Source organism: Pseudopodoces humilis, chromosome 4, assembly GCF_049639895.1.
Source record: "Pseudopodoces humilis isolate 2021_Gansu_Grassland_sample_001 chromosome 4, ASM4963989v1, whole genome shotgun sequence".
In the NCBI taxonomy this organism is placed as follows: Eukaryota; Metazoa; Chordata; class Aves; order Passeriformes; family Paridae; genus Pseudopodoces; species Pseudopodoces humilis.
In genome coordinates, this window is record NC_142203.1 from 664,737 (window position 1) to 684,847 (window position 20,111).

Consider the following 20,111-nt stretch of genomic DNA (forward strand, 5'->3'; position numbering starts at 1 on the left):
ATGTGGAAGAATTACTGAAATTCTTGTAATTGCACCAGCAATTAAGAGTAAACTAATTGACACAATATTAATCAGGAAGAAATTGATAATACATTATTAAGATAAAAGTAGTCAAGCATCAGTTAAAAGGTAACAGGAAAAAAAAAGGAGAAAAGGAACAGGTTAGCAGATTCAGCTCAAGATCTACAGAGACCATCCGAGAAGGAGTCTTTTTGTTGGTTTGGGGTTTTTTTTTTTGGTAGGTCTTGTTTTTTTTTCAGGGTTCTGGGGAAGATCTTAAACTATGTCAGTCTGTCAGGCAGGTTAATGTGGAGTTTCTCAGCCATAGGAAGTTACCCTTGAAATAGTTTTTAATGCCTGGTTTGAGGAAAGAATCAATAAATCAGCTACCACATATTAGGTTCTGCTTGAAGTTTAATGTTTTTTTCTGAAGTCTTAGGTTTTGCCCTTTACTCTCCTATGGTCAGGAATGACCTGGAAGAGATCAGAGACTTTGTCTGAACTCCCACTCAATTTTGCCTTTTTTTTTGTTTTCATTTTGTTTTCTGTGCTTTGTCCTGCAGGTAGCTTTTGTTTGGATTTTTTATTAAAAATTATTACTAATTTTTTTTTTAATGATAGTCGCTATGTAGACCTCCTTTCTGCACTGCCACCCCAGGCCAAAAGGTCTTGCTGAAAAAAGCGTGAATTTCCATTTTGTTGTTGTTAGCTTCAGCGCATTTTTAATACTTCGAAAACGTGAGGTGGGAAGGAGTGGGTCTCCAGGGTACTTGATCAGTGCTGTGGTGATGTTTTGGGGGATGCAGGGAGGGATCAGTCAGTGTGCTGTGCAGGCTGGCTCCATCAGGGGCTCTGTGCACCGGGATTACCAGGAGTTCTACGTGATAAAACCTTTTCCAGTTTACTGCTTTATCCTGCAGTCTTGTTTTTTTTTGGTTTTTTTTGCTTTGTAGACTGCATCTCCCAAGTGTGAATTTATATAGGTTTAAGGGATTTGTATCCCCAGGATTTGTGTCTTGTTTTCCAAGTAGAGTTTCCATGGAAATTGAAAGGTTGCTGTTATGGTTATTCCTTGTGATATATCTGCTTATATAGGAGAGCATCTCTAAATTGACTTTAAATACTGGATTACATTAAACATTTTTAAAGATGCAAGAGGAATTGCTTACAGGTAGAGTGAAGATAGGAATGACCTTTCTTCATTACTGGGGGGATAAGACAGGGGACAGTGCTGAGCCTAGCCCAGACTAGGGGGAGAACACAGGATTTTGAGGATGTTTGCTGGTTAGTATTTTCTTCTTTATTTTTTTCCTTCTCCAATGAGGCATGATGTTTTCCTGCAATCTTTTCTTAAAGAATTTCAATTTAATCAGTGGCATTCTATTTAAAAAAATTTAGAAGGATTTTGAAGAGGTTGACATCCCATCTACATTGACTTTAAATGGGACTTGGATGTTTAATTCTCTGATGTTTGAAAATTCCCATCCAAGTTTCTCCATGCAGTAAGTAGGTTCATTTTCTACTTTAAAATTAACTTTCAGTTTTTGTTAGTTCTAATTCAGTCATTCAGACACTGAAATTAATATTCTGTTTCTGTGTGTGTTTGAGTGGGGAGACAAAGCCAGGGTGGACATCAGTGTATGGAGGAATTAATGACAAGAATTCTGCTGGGCTAATCCTGCCCTCGGGAGGGGTGGTGTTCAGCTGCTGAAGAAAGCTGACCTCCACAGAGGTCCCTCTTCTAATCAATTATTGATAGAATTTCCCATTGCTAGGAGGCTTTATCCTGCTTCCTGTGGGCTAGCAGCAGCTGTTGCTGAGGGTCCATGTTCCAGACTGGGAGGGAGAAGGAGAATGCTGGAGCCCTTTGAAGGCAAAACATCTTCAAATAAACAAGTTAATTAACAGTTCAGATTACCAAGTGCCTTCAGGACTTTGAGAATCATTTCTTGGCCATCACAAGCTGCCATCAGAAGGAATCCTGTGAAGGAGAGCAACCTCTGCCAGTGCCAGGTGATGGTGCAGGGACTGAGTAATTTCCTTCCTAGAGCACTTACCTGCCTGGGTTTCTGTGTTGAAATAAGAGCTGCTTTCACTTACTCCAGGGAGCTAGCACAGTCACTGCAGTGACCCACAACTTCCAGTGAGGTTTCATCTCAGCCAAGCTGGGAATGCTGTTAAAAGTGCAGCTTCAGTTGTCTGAACTCAGAGTGTGCCCTGTGCTTCAAATTGTTTTTTGGAGAACTGCCTCTTGCAGGTGGTCTGCCTCACACTGAAAGGAGCAAGTACAGGCATCACTAAGATGCTTGTAGATTATCCTTTCATGCACTTGGTCTCTCTTTAGAGAGTTTTATTGCTGTTTACAGGCTCTCAGCATGACTTCAGCCCTCATGGTGTCAAACTCTGGAGTTGTCTATGGGGTGCAGGGGAGGCTGGCACTGCAGGTGGTGTGCAGGTGGTGGCTGCATGGGGGAGCTGCAGGTCAGCGTTTGCACCTCATGCAGTCACCTGCACTTGGAGACTTGGGATAGTCCCTTCACATCACATCATCTGCAGTTAGATGTGAAGAACTTCTGCATTTTCTCCTTGTGAGAGATGATCTAAATGCATTTTTAACATGGAGGGCGCTCCTCAGTGCTGACTGCAGTGAGGAGGTACTCACTTCTTTCAGATTCCACTGTATGTTGGAAAAGGTGGGAAAACAGATGGTGATTGTTCACCCTGGCTAGGGAGGGATGTTTTTTAATTCTTGTATTACACATCTCTGTATAGAGTCCCTCAGACATGGCCTCGATGGAATCCTGGATCTGTGTGTCCCAGCGCTGAAGTTACACCACTGTTTTGGTATTTTGTAATTTGTTGTTCTTGTGTGATGTTGAACATGTGTAAAAGCTCTTTGTTCAATTAATTCCAGAGTGCAAAAATCTTTGGACAGCTGAGCACTGAAATAATGGAGGAGTAACCCTCACCCTGGCCTTAGCTGGGTCACATAAATTCCAGCCACGAAGGTCCAGTCCCAGCCATGTACCTTGCAGTGGCTTTTCTGAGTTGGTTGATGGGTTCAGTAAAGGGAAGGGATTTTGATCACTTCAAGCAACAACAGAACAACTGAGAGCCTTTGCAAGTGAAGGTGCAGTTGAAAATGGCATTTGAGGTCCATGGGAGTGTCAGCTATGTCCTCCCAGCTGTGGCCTGAGGTGACACAGCTCAGGTGATGAGCACACCCCTTTGCAGGCTCTAGGAAAACGTATCCACACAGGCTGTGTCCACCCTTGAGAGGACCCCTGGGTGTGTGCATGACTCAGTTTGCCACAGGAGTGTCACTCACCAGGGGTGGGGCCAGTCCCAGAGCAGGGGCTGCAGCTCCTCCCGAGGGCAGCTCCCATCTCTGCTCCCCGGGACAGGAGCAGCGCCCAGGAACAGCTGGAGCTGGGCCAGGGATTTGGGGTGCACATCAGGAAAGGCTCTTCCCCCAGAGGTGCTGGCACTGCCCAGGCTCCCCAGGGAATGGGCACAGCCCCGAGGCTGCCAGAGCTCCAGGAGAGCTTGGACAGAGCTCCAGGGATGCCCAGGGGGATTGCTGGGGGGTCTGGGCAGGGCAGGGTGGCACTGGGTGATCCCTGGGGGTCTCTCCCTGCTCTGGGGATTCTGATCAGTCCAGCCTGGATATTTCACCCAGCTGAGCCTGTTTTTGTGAGACACTGCCTTGGAGGCACCCCAGAAGTGCCCACCAGATAATCCTTCTTTTCCAAAGGAGTGAGGAACGCTCTCTGCTCCTGCCTGCCCAGTGTTTGGACAGAGTGACCATGCTTGTTTTTTACTTACTATGCATTCCAGGTTAAAGGAAAAACAGTGTTTCTTACACATATACCTGGCTTAACATGGTGGTACTGATGAGAGTCAGTCTCTCTTTATCTCTAGGGAGCTGCTGGAGCAGCCAAGACATTTCCTCTGAGTCCCTCGAAGTGGGAGCTCGGTGCTGTTCTGCCAGCTGGGGGCTGTACTTCCCTTGCTGTGCCGCTGCTCAGGTGCGATCTTCAGCTCATCTGGAATCCACTCCAAACAGGTGTGGCCCATTCCACTGCATGCTCACCTGGGAGACAGCATAATGGCATTAAAAAATAAACCAGTGTTTGAATGCCTGCCTGAGTGGTGTGCCTGGTGCTGCTCGTCTCCATCATCCTGTGAGCAGGGAGCCACATCAGTCACATGCACTTGGATCCACAGACGTGGAAGAGGAAGGGGCATTTCTGTATCCCAAAGTGACATTTCTGGTAGGATTTGCCTACAGGCCTTGTGGATCCTCTCACATTTTTTTCCTGTGCCTTGACTGTTGTCACCTAAAAGAGATTTATGGGGCAGAATAATAAGGGAGTGTTTGTGGCTGTGTCCCTGTAGGCTTGTGCAGGATGCCTGGAGCCCTCAGCCTCTTCCCCATACCTGGAAAGAGTTGCTGTTAAGGCTTAGAGGATGGTTTGGAGATGGAAGATTTCTTCAAAGCAAACGGAAAAACAACCCAAGCAAACTCAGTCCTCATTACTCCAGACTTCTGGAGAGGCCATTAAACAAGCCATAGTACTTTCTTCTGTACGGTTTATTAAAATGTCTGTTTTTCTGATCTGTAAATGGTGGAATTACTCTCCAAAAGGTCAGGCCTTGTAATAGATGTATTGTGAGTGTTGCCTCCCTGAATGCATTTACAGCTATTTAATTCTGACAACTTGACAAAGTCATATTACTGTTTCACAAGTGTGTGGAGCTGAAAGAAACAAGTAGACAAACATTTTATTTTAACTGGATGGAATGTGCATACCTATGGCATTATCACGAATTTCAGTAAGGTTTAAAGTCATGATGGAAAGCAACTATTGTATGAATATTGCCCCAAGCATTTGGGCAATCGACTTGGGATGCTTGTATTTTATTTTTTCTTTTCTTCATTGAAACACCGCCATCATTCAAGCTTGAAAGATACTTAAAATGACATGATTTACTTTAGATTACTTTTAGATTTACTTTCAGGTTAAAATGTCCCAAGGCTTTCTGAGAGTATATTTTGTAAGAACTCCTGAGAAGATCAGAAAGCAGAGGATGGAGCGGGCATGTGAAGCAGGAAGAGGAATGTTTGTGTCAAACTGGGAACTGAGTGGAAGATGTTTTCCAAGTGCTTTTTGCAATACATTGAGGTGAATCATGTGAGAACAAAAGCAAAATAATATTCCTAAGTGTTGATGGATGTAACTATTCCATTGATGTAACCTCTCGTGGAAAAACGAATTCTCAACTTTTTGTAACTAGGCAAACCATGTTACACTTGATTTCATTCAGCCAGTTTCATTGGCTTATCAAAAGGGAGCTGCACAGGAGAAGGAAGCACAGAAGGGGGAAATAGTTGTATTTAAAATAATAAATAAGTAACAAGCTCCATTATTAGAAATGGTCTGATTTGCATAGGAATAGGCAAATATTGCCTCTCATTTTTATATCACTTGTAAATTTTTTTGGTTTTAACTCTAAAGACCAGAGTCTACATTAAAAAAAAAAAAATATCCTGGCTTCCATTTATTTCTTTATGAAGCTGTAATGATTTATTTGAGGCTTACAGGGTAAGATTATGAAAATAATTTTTCCTAGAAATACGAGTTAAAATCACAACACCTCAGACAAATGAAGACAGTTATCTAGTCAGCTTCTTCATAATCATAAAAATCTAGGCTGTGAAACCAGTGGGGAGGTGACAGCAGTGTTTGGCAGGTTCTGCAGGTGTGTGCAGAAATCACCAGGAGATTGATTGCTGAGACAAAACTGTGGAGGAGTTTATCTCAGCTGAACAACTTGTTTGTACATAACCTGGTTTTGACCAGAACTTTGGAGACTTTTTTTGTTGAAATTCTTTAAACCTGAAAACAAATGTTTAAATTATTCAGATCTTCCTTTGGAGAGAAAAAAATAAAATAGAACAAATAGAGCAAAGTCTCTCAATTTGCCTGAGCAGTTAGACTCTGAAAGATAATGGTCAGAAAATTAAGAAATCAAAGGTACTTTTTCAGATCTTTGTTTATTTTGTATGTATGTGGTAATGCTTAGTGGTTCTGCCATGTACATTGATTTATTTATTGTGCATAAAAGTAGGGAGCAGTTCTCACAAAGCAATCCCAAGACCACGTGAGAATTTTATATACTGACATGCCAAAAAAGTATTGTTTGTATTGAAAGCACAATGAGTCAGACAAACAGAACTTTTAGCTGTCAATAACCCCAAAGTAATTTTCAGAAATGTTACTTCTTTATGGCACAGTAATTTGTTTCATTTTGTTCCTCCTTAATTGTATTTTTGTTTACTGCCAGAGTAACAAGAATTACTTAAGCCTTTCATTTATGCTCACAATCAGTCATGTAATTGCACCTCTGGGGTGAATTGTTCCCATCTTTCGGGGAAGAACAGGGTGCTGTATTAAGTACATTGCACCATTATCACGTGGAGATAGCTTTGGTTTGGATTTTATAAAAAAACAAAAGAATAAGCGAAAGTTGTAGTTAGTGTTGTTAGATTGAAGAACTATTTTGTTATTTTTTTTTCCTAGAAAAGTTGTGTCTTGGACATATCACAGTACATTTGAGCTGTAACTGCTTCTGACAGTGTTCTGTGGCTCTGTAGGAACAAGTTAAGCCAGGCTGTGCATGTATCTGTAGCTAATTTGGTTTCATGTCTCTGTTCATTTCACAGAAGCATGCATCTGCAGTGTGAGGTTTGCATCTTTTATACATGGAATAATGCCATATTCAACCAGACAGCCTTTGGGGTGCATACATGGTGTTGGGCAAGGTCTGAGTACCAGCAGCCCTTTGTGCAGGGGCTGGAATGGGCCCTGGAAATCCATCTCGGTCAGTGCAGGGCAGGGATGCACACTCAGGAGGTGCAGAGGATTTCCCCAGCATGCTGCATGGGGCCATGGGAGGAGGAAATCTGCCTGCAAAGCTCATCAGCTGTTTTACAGTCAGGCTGAGTGGTTGTATTTACCTTTCTGAAACTCTTCCATCCTATGACTTGACCCAGTCACAGTTGGAATTGGATTGTCCTTGGCATCCACAGGTCTAAAGGGGAAAAGTTCACTTGTGCTAAGTGCTTCAGCCATTGTCCCTGTTGCTATAGTTCCTTTAATCCCTCCTGACCTCAATCCTTCAGCTACAAATGGACATTAACTTAATTACCTTGAGTTCCCTCCCTGGTGTCCACAGCAGTGAGTGCAAACCTGTGCGTATTTGGGGGTCTCTGTTTCTTCACTTTCTTCTGGCTAATACTTACGGCTCTCAAAGAAACACCCTAATTTGAGTATCTGCTCTTAAAATTTATAATTTATTGCAAAATGTTTGCATTCACAAGCTGGTCTTTCTCTTGACCATCAGTGACATTTACACTGATAATTTAAGAGTGGTGTGTTTGCCCTAGGCAATGTAACAAGTATTTTTAAGGAGTTCAGATGTTACTGAGAGTATCATTGCTTAATTTCAGAAAGCAAGTTTACTGGGTGTTCCTCACTAGGTAATGTAACATAACCTTTTGCAATAACCGAGTTTCTGTTAGTCTATAAAATCTAGGAAAGAGGGGTGCTGGTAGCTTCTTGTCACTCAGGGTCTGCACTGACTGACAGGGATTCTATCCTTGCAGCTCAGAACTACCTGTTTGGTCAGTCCAGCTGAAGCTTTTGAAAAAATTGAGTCCATGGGTGTTTTCCTTTCCTCTGGCTTTCAGAATTAAAAAAAAAAAAAAAATAAAGAAAAAAAATCAATGCACTTCACATCTTGATAGTTAATCCTGTTAGAAATGTTTCTTTTAAAACGCCAGGGTAGTGGTGTGTGCAGCATTCCCCTGTGGGCCAGCCTAGAAGGAAAGCAGGATTTCAGTGATTATTTGTTCTGGCTGCTTCAGTTACTTTGTGATAGTGAGAAGGGGAAAAAAAGATGTAAAAACCACTGTGAAACTCAGTATTGAAATCACTTTGGAATCGCTTTTTTTTCTAGGATAATGCAAACTTTGTATGCCTCAGAGTCGTTTAATATCTTCATTAATCTCTCAGTGACTGAGAGTATCACGTATCTACAGTAATGTACGAGACAAAAATGTATTTTACATGGAATGCATTCTATCAGGCTTCTCAACAGCTGTTCTCCTAAATTAGGTAACACACCACTGGTATTTCTTCATTTAAATTTGCAGATAAGTAGTTGTAGAAATGGTTGAGCACGTGTGCATGTAGACTGAAACCAGGTTTATGTCATGAGCATCCATCCTTTGATTTCTTGTCATCATCCACGTAACTTGGCACACTTCTTATAAGTCACCATGAATAATGCAAAAATAATAACTATCCTGATAGCCATGCTTTCTGTCACACTTATTTTTTTTTTCCTAATTCTGTAATTACAGCTTCTGTAAATTATTTTTTTCTTACTGTCAGTTTTTGGTTTGCATCAGTGAGATCTTGATGGAAATGAAGAGGACGATGTACCAGTAGGTTGTGGGGGAGTGTGAAGCATTATTTTCTTGCCAGTGAGCTGTTAGAAATTTGCACACGCAGTCTCCTGAGGGATTACTTAATACATCTCAGTTGTCCTGCCCATCCCTGGTGGGCTGCCTGTCCCCACTGCCCTGGCCACACCGCTCTGCTGAGCACAGACAGGCTGTGGAGAATGGGCCCCTGCCAGGAAAGGCAGCAGCACATCTAATCCTCCCTTCTTGTAAACTGGTTATTTTAATTTAAATTACTCCTGTGCAAATGCAGTTGATCTTTGAAATGACATTTCAAAGGGGTTTGTGTGAAGGAGTGAGTGGAATTGTAAAGTTGCATTATGAATTTATTTTATTCATGGTGTTCTCAGTGTTACCTTTGAATCACAGAAAGTGGTTTTTGTTGGTTCTGAGAGTGTTCTACACCTTATTCTTGGAGAAAAGAGTAATTTTCTTTCAATATTAATTGTTCTTGAATTAGGTTTATTCTTCTGCGACAGGTTCCATTCTTGCAGTGTTTTAGGTGACCTTTGTAATATCAGATGGATATTACTAAAATCAAGTTTAAGCTTGGTGTTTTTTCCCAGCATTAAGTAATCTCTAGAGTAGGACTCAGTAGCACTGGGCTGTTGACAGCTGTGTGAAAATCAGGCTCTAGGGAATGGCTTTGCAGTCTTGTTTTCTGGGATTCACATGGTGGAATGTAGCTGGGTTTTGTTACTACTGTGAGCTCCTGGGCTGCTTCTTCATTTTCACAAACTGTGTGAGAGATCCACAGTAGAATAAAAGGAGAATGGGCTTCCTGGGGCCCACACTGTGATCTTGAAACCAAGCCAACTCTAAGAGCTTGTGGGGTAACTCCTTTTGACAGGTAGCACAGTTATATCCTCTAACTTACTCTCTGAAAACTAATTTACAAAACATTGCCTCTCTCTTGTTTTTGTCTGAGGCCTTTGACAGGAGTCTTTGCTACTTGAACTGAGCACAGAAAAGAGATAATCCATCCTCTTTTTTTTTTTTTTTAGTTTGCATAATAAATGTGTTGAACACCATAAGATGAAGAGCTTTTAATTTTGCAAGATTTGGTTGGCTGTCAAAGAGACATTAAAACAAGTGTTTTCCAGCCAAATTGCATCTGCTGAGGAGTGATGGATCCAAAGAGACACTGCTCACACTGCCTGTCTGCATGTTCCTCATGGGCAGGATGGGAGGGGAGGAATTTAATGTATAAAATGTATAAAAAAAAAAACATTTAGGAGGAGATCTGCAATAAAATGTGTATTCAGAACCTCTGAGTCTTGGAGAAGTTTGGTGGGGTTTATTATGGCTGTTTTAAATGTGAAAAAAAACAACAAAAAAAAGGTTGTTTAGGCAATAGTTTTTGTGACTCAACAACTTAATTGTGTCAGGAATAATAGAGCATAAAGTTAGGGAGCAGTGCTGCAAATTAACTGTTAGTTTTATAAATGCCATCATCCACTAAGACAGTTATTCCTGCTTATTTCTGGGATAACAGTGCTCGGCATGTATGTTCAAAAAAACAAGTATAATACTTCTAGTATAAAGGACAGAGGCAGAAAGAACAATTTTATCCATTTTCAAAGGATGACATTTGAGAGGTGTTATGTAATTTAAAAATACACTGTTTCTTTAATCTGTAGTTAAGCCCGAGCTGGATTTGAATGTTTTAAGATGCTGGAAAGAAAAACTTCTTTTCCAGCTCTCTTTAACAACAAGAGAAAGATAATACTAATTTCTCTTTGTATCTTGAGCTTTTAGTGAGGAAGTTCAGAAAATTATTTTTGTGAATGCAAATTATATACAAAAGAGGCTGAAATATTTTGTGGGCTCTATGGAAATGATGCAATCCCAGAGAAAAATGGAAGCTCTGTGTGTAATCATCACAGGCATACAATAGACGGCCTGTGAGATGCTGTCCCTGTAAGGAAAAGCCAAGTAAGAAACGAGAAAATAATAATAATGCCACTAATTGTGGGGTCAGAAACTAAGACTGAAGTTGTTCATTAAGGAGCCAGAGATTGTTCAAACAGGAAGAGTATTTGTCATTCTGATTAATGTATTTGCAGTTAATAGCATTAAAACAGGCCTAAGTTACCCTGTTCTCTGTGGATCTGTGCAGTAAGGGGGATTGTTTGATTTTACAGCAGAACCTGGTGCGTGACCCAAGCTGGGAAAGGGGCCACAGGGGTGGTGGGGGCACTTAGAGAAATTCACTGAAATGAGACAAATTCACTAAAATGTTCATCATTCCTAACCTAGCATTTGAAAGGATTACACGGCAAGTGGCTTAATAAAACACTAATTTCACAATACCTCATTATCCTGAGTTACATATTTCATTCAGAGAAAAATAATGTACAGTTGAATTAGCTTATGGCCAGAATCACCTCTCCTTCGGTGTACGTGGGAGCGTAACGTGTGTGTGTGCTTAAGCACGCATTCAGTGAAATAAAAACTCAGTTCTCTCACATGCCCATCAAAAGTAGTTACTTTATCACTGAAGATTTGCTTATTACACAGTAACTTATGATACCATGACGGATTTTCAGGGCAGGGACTTGGGAACATATACAAATCATAGCTGTACTGGGTCCAACCTGCTTGGTTTTAGTCAAATACTCTTAGTTGTAAGATACTCATAAAATCATTTGTGTCTTGGTGGTGCCTCAGGAGGTAACAGAAACAATTATAATAGAGACCTAGCAGAAGACAGAGCAAAACAAAGCTATATTGGGCTTCTCTTTAAAGGTTCTGATTGGCTTTAAATACTGTTGTGGCCAGCTGTTAAATTTGGAAATGTAATATACTAAACCCATGAGTCAGTTTTTCTTAAATCAGTGTGACTTATATGTAACTATATATTGGCTGATAAGAGTGAATAAATCTAGTTTTGCATCCCTCCTCAGTGGTTTGCTTGTGATGGCCTGTCTCCAAAGGGATGCTCTAATGTGATTAATACAATTCAAAAGTAGAAATGCAAAAAAGGAATGCTTCTTCTTCAGTATAGAATGGGTATTACTTGCACAGGTAAGGAAATCTGCAGGAAAAGGGAAAACTGGGGTGTACTGACAGCAGGTTTCTCAGCACTAGACCACAAAATCACAATTTGAGATGAGGGTTGAGGGTTACATGGATCTGAGTCAGAGCTAGAAGAGTTGGATGGAATGTGGAGAAATTTGTGTGTGGTGCTCAGCTGCCTGGATGCTGCTAGGAGTTGTGTTTCAACAGAATGAAGAGAGAACTTTAAAATACCTTTAAATCTTGTTTAAGCATGCTAGTTAACATTGTGTACCCGTGCAATTAGGGGAAATAATTGTTATGTTGTTACTGCCTGAAGGAAGCCGCTGCTCTGCTGTTTGCATGCACAAACACCAGGAGCTTCCACTCTGTGTGCAAATGCCAATATCGGATACCTTTAGGCATTGTCAGCATTAGAAACCTGTACAAATAAAAGCAAAGGAGTAGAATTCACCTTCACAGCTGCCTTTGATGGAATTCTCGTGAGCTGACTGGTCTGAAGTCCCAGGCTTCTTTTTTAAGGAAAAGCTGGCTGCCTTGTCCTGCTTGTGAAGGTGGGAGAAGTGTGTGCTGGGAACTTCTGGAAGGGAAATGTTCTGCGTGGATTCTTCTCCTCTGTTTGGAGCAGCAACCTGAGATTTACTACAGAATCATTTCATCCGCATGATTGCTTTGTTTCCCAGCCTTAGCTGGAATTCGTAATGAGTTTTTGTTTTGTGTGTCCCGGTGCAGAATGGGCGCTGCAGACAACATCTACAAAGGCCGAAGCACCTTCATGGAGGAGCTGACAGACACTGCTGAGATCATCAGAAAGGCCACCTCGAGGTCCCTGGTGATCCTGGACGAGCTGGGCCGAGGGACGAGCACACACGACGGCATTGCCATTGCCTACGCTACCCTGGAGCATTTCATCAGGGATGTAAGTGTGGTGGCTCTCCAGCCAGGGTAGGCCGCGGCCTCGGGGCAGGGCGGGCACGGGGCTGTGGAGAAGGGACACAGCTCTGCCCAGAGGTGTTCAGGAAACACAGCCCTTGTATTTTGTGTGTGTGTGTGCTGCAGGTGCAGGCACTGACGCTGTTTGTCACCCACTACCCGCCGGTGTGCGAGCTGCAGCAGCTGTACCCACACGCCGTGGGCAATTACCACATGGCATTCCTGCTGAACGAGGATGACCAGCAGAGAGGTCAGTGCGCACCTCAGGGACACTCTGGCACAAACTAACACTACTTTTGTTGCCTTTTCAGGCTACCTGAAAGCAGAGGGCAGGCCAAGTGAAGGGAATAAAAAGCAGCTGTATTTGCTGAAGGGCCTTCAGGTACATTTAGGGCAGACAAAGCCCCCCAGGGCTGCACCCAAAATGGAGCAGGCCTGACGGGTTTCCCACTTCTCTAAGTCTGCTCCATTTGCACACCGGGGGTTGATCTCCCAATTGCAGCTGCAGGAATTGATGAAGCCATTCAGCCCCAGTTTGCTGCCCCAGCTCCCTTTTGTTTGCATTTCTGGGGCCTGAGGCACTGAGGTGTCCTTGATTGCCAGGCCTGGAGAGGAATTGCTGGGTCTGACCCAAATGGGGAAGCAGCAGCTGACCCTGCACTGGGGTTTGGGGTTCTACCCCAAAGACCTGCAGGGTTACAAATGCATGCAAAATGTAAAAGCTAAAATCCTAAGATGTCAGTGTGACGATTTACACCTGACCTGAACGTGATACACCCATTCTCACTCCAGTCACGCATCTTGGGGGAGTTGAAAATTGGACATCTCTTCCTTCTTGTGGTGCAGGAGGATACCTGAGCTGGGGTGGGTGAAAGATGTGCCCATCGCAGCATCCAACTTCCCACAGCAGCCAAACACAAAGGATTAGGGAGGAGGGATTAGGGATCAAACATATGGCAGCTCCTTCTCTGAAAGATCTCACTGTCTGAAAACATTTGCTATTTATGGGGCTTCACGAGCAGGATGTGTTTTGTATCTCCCGTGGATTGGATTTCAACGGGGCTGCCTAATTTAACATCGTGTTCTTTCAGTGTCTTCATCCTACTGTGTCAAGCAGCTCCAGAATTTAGCACTCTATGGAGTGAAAAAACACATCTGATTGTTTTGAAACTGTTTTGAAACATGATGGTCCCGGTTCTTGAATTATAAGAGGCATCTTAAAGGTCTGCTCACTGAATAATCGTAGATTTTTTCAAATTTTTTTTTTTAATGACTTGCCATTGGTATTTGCCATCAACCTTTCCCCTAAATAATTCTTTGTATTGTATTATCTGCTTACCTTGTAAGCTGATCAGGACAGGAGACTTGTTTATTTGCCACATAGAGGAGGTTTTGATTTTGGTTTTACTTTTTTAGGATCTGAAGTGGAAGAGAATCCTGAATTCATCACTTTTCTTTATCAAATAACTAAAGGAGTCTCTGCAAGGAGTTATGGGCTAAATGTTGCCAAACTGGCAGATATTCCTGAAGAAATCTTGAAAAAAGCAGCTCACAAATCAAAGGAGTTGGAGAGAATAGTGAACATGAAAAGGTCAGAACAAATATGATTTGTAAAAAAATTATTTCTTTCTGTTATACCTACTTATATTCTCAGCAGAGATAGTGAAAATACTAATGACTTTAATTTAAAAAGTATTTATTACTTACTTTGGAACTTGAAATTGTCTCTACATACTAAAGCGTGGAAGGAAATGTGGACATTCTTCTTCGGGTTTAACTTGAAAATAAATATTTATAATATATTTTGATTGTCCACACAAAGACCTGAAATTTTACTGAAAGTTCTCTGATAGCCAGTTTTCATTCAGGGGTGTTTCTACTCTGTATATTAGACTAGTTATGAAAATTCCTGTGTGTATGAAGTGGCATAATGGATTTGTAAATCCTGTAACATTATGTGCACACTTTAGATACTCATATCCATTTTCACTGTTATTTTTTTTTCTATGACTGTTATTTTCCTTGGTTATTTTCCTGTGAGCAAAATTCCAGTAGCCCCTTAGGAACATAATGAACCAAGATCTTGGTTGTCTGATGGCTGTACCTAATCCTGACAGGATCATTTTGCATGAGAACATTTTGACTACTAATTATTTATAGGTGCAAACTTTGGAACTTGACAGTACTCGGCGCTTAACGACGTTTTTTATCCCCTCTTAATAAAGCAAAATAAAAACATTTGATGCTACATGACAGTTTATAGGAAAAATAGTGTGGTGGCTTACACTAATTGGAAATACAGTCCATAACTGGTAAAAGAAGGAAAAACAAGTCTCCAGCAGTATCTCTGCTGTTCCCAGGCGTGGGTCTGGTCGGTGGGGTGGGAACAGGAGTTACCAGCTCTGGGCAGCCACACCCAGACCTGCCGGTAGCGCTGCCCTTGTGCTGTCTCCGTACCCATGGGCCTGATGCCTTGTCTTATTTTTTTAAATCACTTTCATATTATTTAAGAAAATCCACTGGGTAATTTCATCCAGTTTTGACATTACTGTCACCAGCAATGTGTGTTAACCCGTTGTAAACGTCTTGTAATTTGTCACAGCTCTTATAAATCAAAAAATGCTAAGGAGAAACAGGAAGGATGCATGCACTCATTTATATTGAAAATGTGTTTTCTTTTTATGATCCTACAAATACAAATTTGTACGAACTGAATGATGAAAATTAAACAGGGCTGACTGCAATGCTGTTTATTTCCTTTAACAATTTGTTCTTACCATTTTTTTATATCATTTTGTCAATGCTGCTGGTGCTGTAACTTAGTTATGAAATTAATTTGTTGGCTGACCTAGAGCAGGAACATGTATCTTGGAAAATATTAACTGGTTGTTTGAAGATCACATAACATTTTGAGCTGTGCTATTTTGGACTGTGTATAAAATTTTGCAGATGACTGTAGGACTTTCAGGGTTTGATGTGCTTCATTTAAAAATGTGGCTGTATTTTGATTAGGGTTTTTTTTTTTTTTTCTCCCACAGGAAAAAAATGAAGTCCTTTGCTGAAGCATGGAAGATAAATGAATCTCAGGAACTACAGAAATGGAAAAATAGGTGTGAGCCTGAGGATGAAAGAAAGGACAATTCTTAATCCTTACATCATGGTTAAAGATGGAAGATACTGGAGGTGCAAAGTACATGTCTGGAAACTAATGCATTTTATCAGGGTGCAGGTCCAGGTGCACTGAGTTGACTTTTTGGCTTTCTGAGAGATAACAGATGCTGCATCATGTCTAATTTCCTCTCTCCACATCCCTTCCTTTTCACCCTTTTCCTTAATTGCAAACTCTCTATGGGGATTGAATCTAGTTTGTTTAAAAAACATGAAAAAAATATTGATCAATTATAAGGTAAATTTTTAATAAATAAAATAATGTGTTTCACCTCTATTGTACTTCAATTTCTGAAGAAATATTTGTGTGTGTTGGGAAAATGTAGTAGACTAGTCAACTCTGCTCTACAGCCAGCAACTGCTAAACAGTGGATACTATAATGAGACTTTTTTCCTTGTTCCAATATTAATGCATTAAAAATTTTCAGAGCATCCTTTCTTCCTGATCTTTCCCCTGTCTGGCAGTGTCTGGAGAAAGACCTAATTCCAGAAATAATGTTGGGGTTTTGTAAGGGTGAGTGAAAGGGGCAATTCAGAGTGTGCAGCTGGCTGCCCCAGTGCTCTGTCAAATGCAAAGTGAAGCTGCAAAATTCAGAAGAGCTCCTCAATTTTTAAATTTCCAGTTACCATGGCCAAATTCCCTGTGGGAATATGATACCCAAATGGGGTTTCCCTAAAATAACCGGACTAAGCACATTGCTGTGAAAATGGACAAGGATGCTGACATGGTTAAACCTCAGCAAGTAGTCTCAAGTAGTATAAAAACAATGCAGGGGTGGTGTGGGTTTGGCTGCCCTGCAGCCCTGGGGAGCCACACCCGAGCAGGGGGTGCTGAGGTCCCCTGGGAAGCTCCAGACAGAGCAGTTTGGTGGCAGGGTTTGTCCCTGCAGGACTGACCCCATGCCAGGGACCCTGCTGGAGCAGCCCCTCCCTGAAGGAAAGGGGGTGATTTCTGACATGTTAACCTGAAACAAACCATTCTCTGCAGGCTCTTGAGGTGGCAGGACATCAGTTAGACAAACTGCCTGGCAGCAGGCATCAGTGTGAGCCTCTCCTCCCAGACTCTGCACTGCACTGGCATGACCTGGAGGAGCTGAAGAGGAAAATTAATCTTCCAAGGTGTGACTGCAGGTGTGTGTTTATCTGAGGCAGGCATTGTGATGAACACAGTGCTCTGCTGTTAACTGCACAGATACAGTGCTGTGCCTCTGAAGACCTCTGACCATTGCCACCAGAGAGAATGAATGAGCCATTACTAAATTCCTGTATGTGCTAAGTGCACTTCTAGTCCTCACCCTCGAGGGAGCATTCAGACTGTGCTCTGACGAGGATGGAAAAACAGCCCTGGATGCAGTGAGAGAAATGGAGAACCACAGTTAAGCCTGGGGAGGGGGATTTGGTGTTGCTGGGTTTCTTGTGCTGTCAAGAGCAGCCACAGCAGGCTTTGATGTCTGTGGTCACACAGCAGACAAATTGTGATGGTGAGCCCTGCTGTCTGCAGGGAGCTTTTCTGGCTGTCCCAAGGAGGCTTCTCACAGACATGCCAGGTAATCACTGAAGGCACTGCTGTAGTCACTGCTGTGTAATTTCCTAGGTGAAGTGCTAGGTAGAATGCTCTGTGAGGGGATGCAAACTGCTGCTGCTGTGTTTGGTGCTGGTTTTGGGTGCCTGGTTCTGCTGCTGCCCAGCAGGAGCCCAGGGCTTGCCTGGGAGCACTCGTGGGGCAGGAGATTTTCCACACAGACAGACCCTCCTCAGCCTGGGAAGAGTGAAGGGTAAAAAGAAACAAAAACGTACTGAAAAACAAGGAAAACCCTTAACTTTATAAGAGGTTTTTGTCTTCATTCTTTCTGCTGTGGTTAAGTCGGTGGTTCTCTGTCATAGCAGAAGTCCTTCTCAGAGCTGAGAAGCTGCTCTTTTGTTTTTTGTTAACTGTTCTTTTATTGTCTTTTCAGTCCCAGCACACTAATCTTCACCTTAAAAAGAATGTGAGGTACAGCTTTGGTAGTGGGATCATCTTGGAGATGTGCCCCGTTTTTAAATCAGAGCAATAAGGTTTTGTCTGTGTGCTGAATCAACAGGTTTGATCCTCTAGTATTAAAGAGGAGTGGCCTGTGTTAGATGGTGGCTGGTGATAGTGGGAATTCATCCTAGTCTTGGGATGCCTTCAAAAAGGAATGTTTAAGTCTCATTTCTCAAATACTAAAGTTTTTGGAAGCCTGCAGAGGGTATTGGCTTCTGCTCCCAGTGCATTACTGACATGATGAAAGGCTGATGTGAGAAGTGCAGCTTTGTGCTGAGGATGAAGGCACAGTCAGCCTGTAAGACTTTGCACCTCATGGCTTTCATCCATGTTTTATAGGCAGCGTTTATCACTTTATTGACCTTGGTCACTGCTGTCCCTGCTCTCAGCAGAGAAATGTTCATGTAAATGTTAATGCCTTTCAGTGCTGCCTGCAGACCTGACAGCCTCAGGTGAGCAGCCAAACGTGGCACGGGCCCTGGATGGAGGAGAGGGAGGCAGAGGGCAGGGTGCAGTCCCTGCCTCTTTGTGTTTGGTTATGTAAAAACGTTATTGTAGGATGTGCAAAGCAAAATACATTACCAGGAGCAATTACCTCCATTGCTGCCAGACAACATCTTTCACAGGGAATTCTCCAGAGGATTTTTCTTTTTGTTGCATAGGTTTCCAGAGGTATTTATAGGAGTGACACGAGTTTGCTAACACAAAAGTTTACAATAAATCAATTTAGGGATCAGTGAAATGTCAGCTATAGCAAAAAGCGCTATTCCTGCAATGAAATTAATGTTTGGTATTGATAGGTACCTGAAAGTAAATTACCCAGATATTTGTACTCTATGTGAAAATTCTGCTAGTTTAGTTAATTTTTTTCAATAAAACTATGCTAGTAGTTCTGATATAAATTCATGTTTTGTATGGAAATAAAGGTTTGGTGGATTGCCTTGCACAGAGAGAAGTGGGGCTTCCTTAATTACATTCTAGATTTTTCCCGTGCCTAGACTTAGGAACAAGTAGAGAGCAAATTATATTTTCTTAACTTCCTAAAAATCTTTAGCAATTTCTGAAACAATCACCTTGATTTGAGGTGCAAGTCCTTCCAGGCCAGGCTGTTCACTGTGAGTTTCTGTCTGGAACTGGACTGGTTCAGCCATAAGTGAGCTGGAGAGAGAGACTTAAGATGTTTATAGTTTTCAAATATTTATGTTCTTTCACGCTTGCAAGGAATCTGTAATTTTTTTATTGCCCTCCTTCCAGATGTTTCCTTGAGAGTAAGTAAAAGTGTTTTTTCAGGTGCTAAAAGGTTGTTTTATTTAAAATACTCGTGGCTGCCCCTAGTAACAATAATGAAAAATACTTCTGATGTTAATGGAATTTTTAACCTTTTATTTTTATTTTTTAAGCAGTCAGTTTCTAGGGCCTTGCAATGTGCTGTAGGAAGGAGGAGAAATCTCGGGAAAGAAGGGGCTGGAAAACACAACACACAGCAACTTTCAAATGCATAATCAGCAATTAGGAAGTAGAAATCAGTGTTGGGTTCTCTGAATTGTAATAATCCCACCATCTAGGGTGAGTTAAAACTCAAGAGCGTGCCATGAAGATTTCTAGATATAATTATCTCACTCTTACGTAACACTAAATGAAAGTTTCAGCAGAGTGCTGAGCCTGTCCCTGTGCCTAGGTATGGAATTATTCCTCTTTGGGAATTGAGTCTGGGGGCATTCCGAACATCCCCAGCCTGGGGGAGCACACCTGTACAGCTCCTGGGAGCAGGGGCTGGGGACAGGGCAGGGCTCACCCAGCCCGGGGACACAGCCACAGGTGGGACACAGGCTGCTGCTGTCCCCTGGGCTGGGACAGCACCACCGGGCTGGGACAGCCCCGGAGCTCCAGCCCTGGGGGAGCAGGAGGAGGGGAGCGGGGTCTCATTCAGCACAACGCCAGAAAACAGCGTTTTTGGCCTGGTTTAAGCCAGCCTGCCCACAAAGTGCATCGCCAGGGAGTGATGCAGCTTGTAGATTGGATTTCCCCCCCCCCCCACCCCCCAAACTGGTCTCAAAATAATTAAGTTTTAATAATGCAAAGTGCAGAACACCAAGGTGCCCCGAGCCCTCCCAAGAACATCCTCAGTGCTGAGGCTGTCACACGGCAGGCAGGCAGCACCCTGCTCCCCCCAGCTGCTGCCTGGGTTTGTGTTCCATGCCCACCTCACCTCACTGGAAAGTGTTCCTGCATAAAGTGAAATACCAGCTCCATTTGCAATACTTTGCCTAAGCAAAGGTTTTATTAATGCAATTAAGTAGCTATGTTAAATGAGTGGTCTTCCAGGCGAGTTCCTGTTCTAATAGCTCCCACATAGGAAAGGAAAACTTCGCTAATCCTTTAATTAAACTGCAAACCAAATCTGTGTAAGCCTTTTGACACATTTTTTTGAGAAGCAAT

General features: G+C 42.3%; 1 protein-coding gene across 1 annotated transcript in view; it reads left to right on the forward strand.

Moving 5' to 3' along the window:
- Positions 1 to 15,926, forward strand: part of MSH3 (mutS homolog 3) — an 86,329-nt gene extending 70,403 nt beyond the window's left edge. The window contains exons 21-24 of the mRNA XM_014258250.2: positions 12,281 to 12,467; positions 12,608 to 12,731; positions 13,898 to 14,072; positions 15,520 to 15,926. Coding sequence (XP_014113725.2) covers positions 12,281 to 12,467; positions 12,608 to 12,731; positions 13,898 to 14,072; positions 15,520 to 15,628 — 595 coding nt within the window. The 3' untranslated portion in view covers positions 15,629 to 15,926. The remainder of the gene's footprint in view (positions 1 to 12,280; positions 12,468 to 12,607; positions 12,732 to 13,897; positions 14,073 to 15,519) is intronic.
- Positions 15,927 to 20,111: the final 4,185 nt, after the last annotated feature.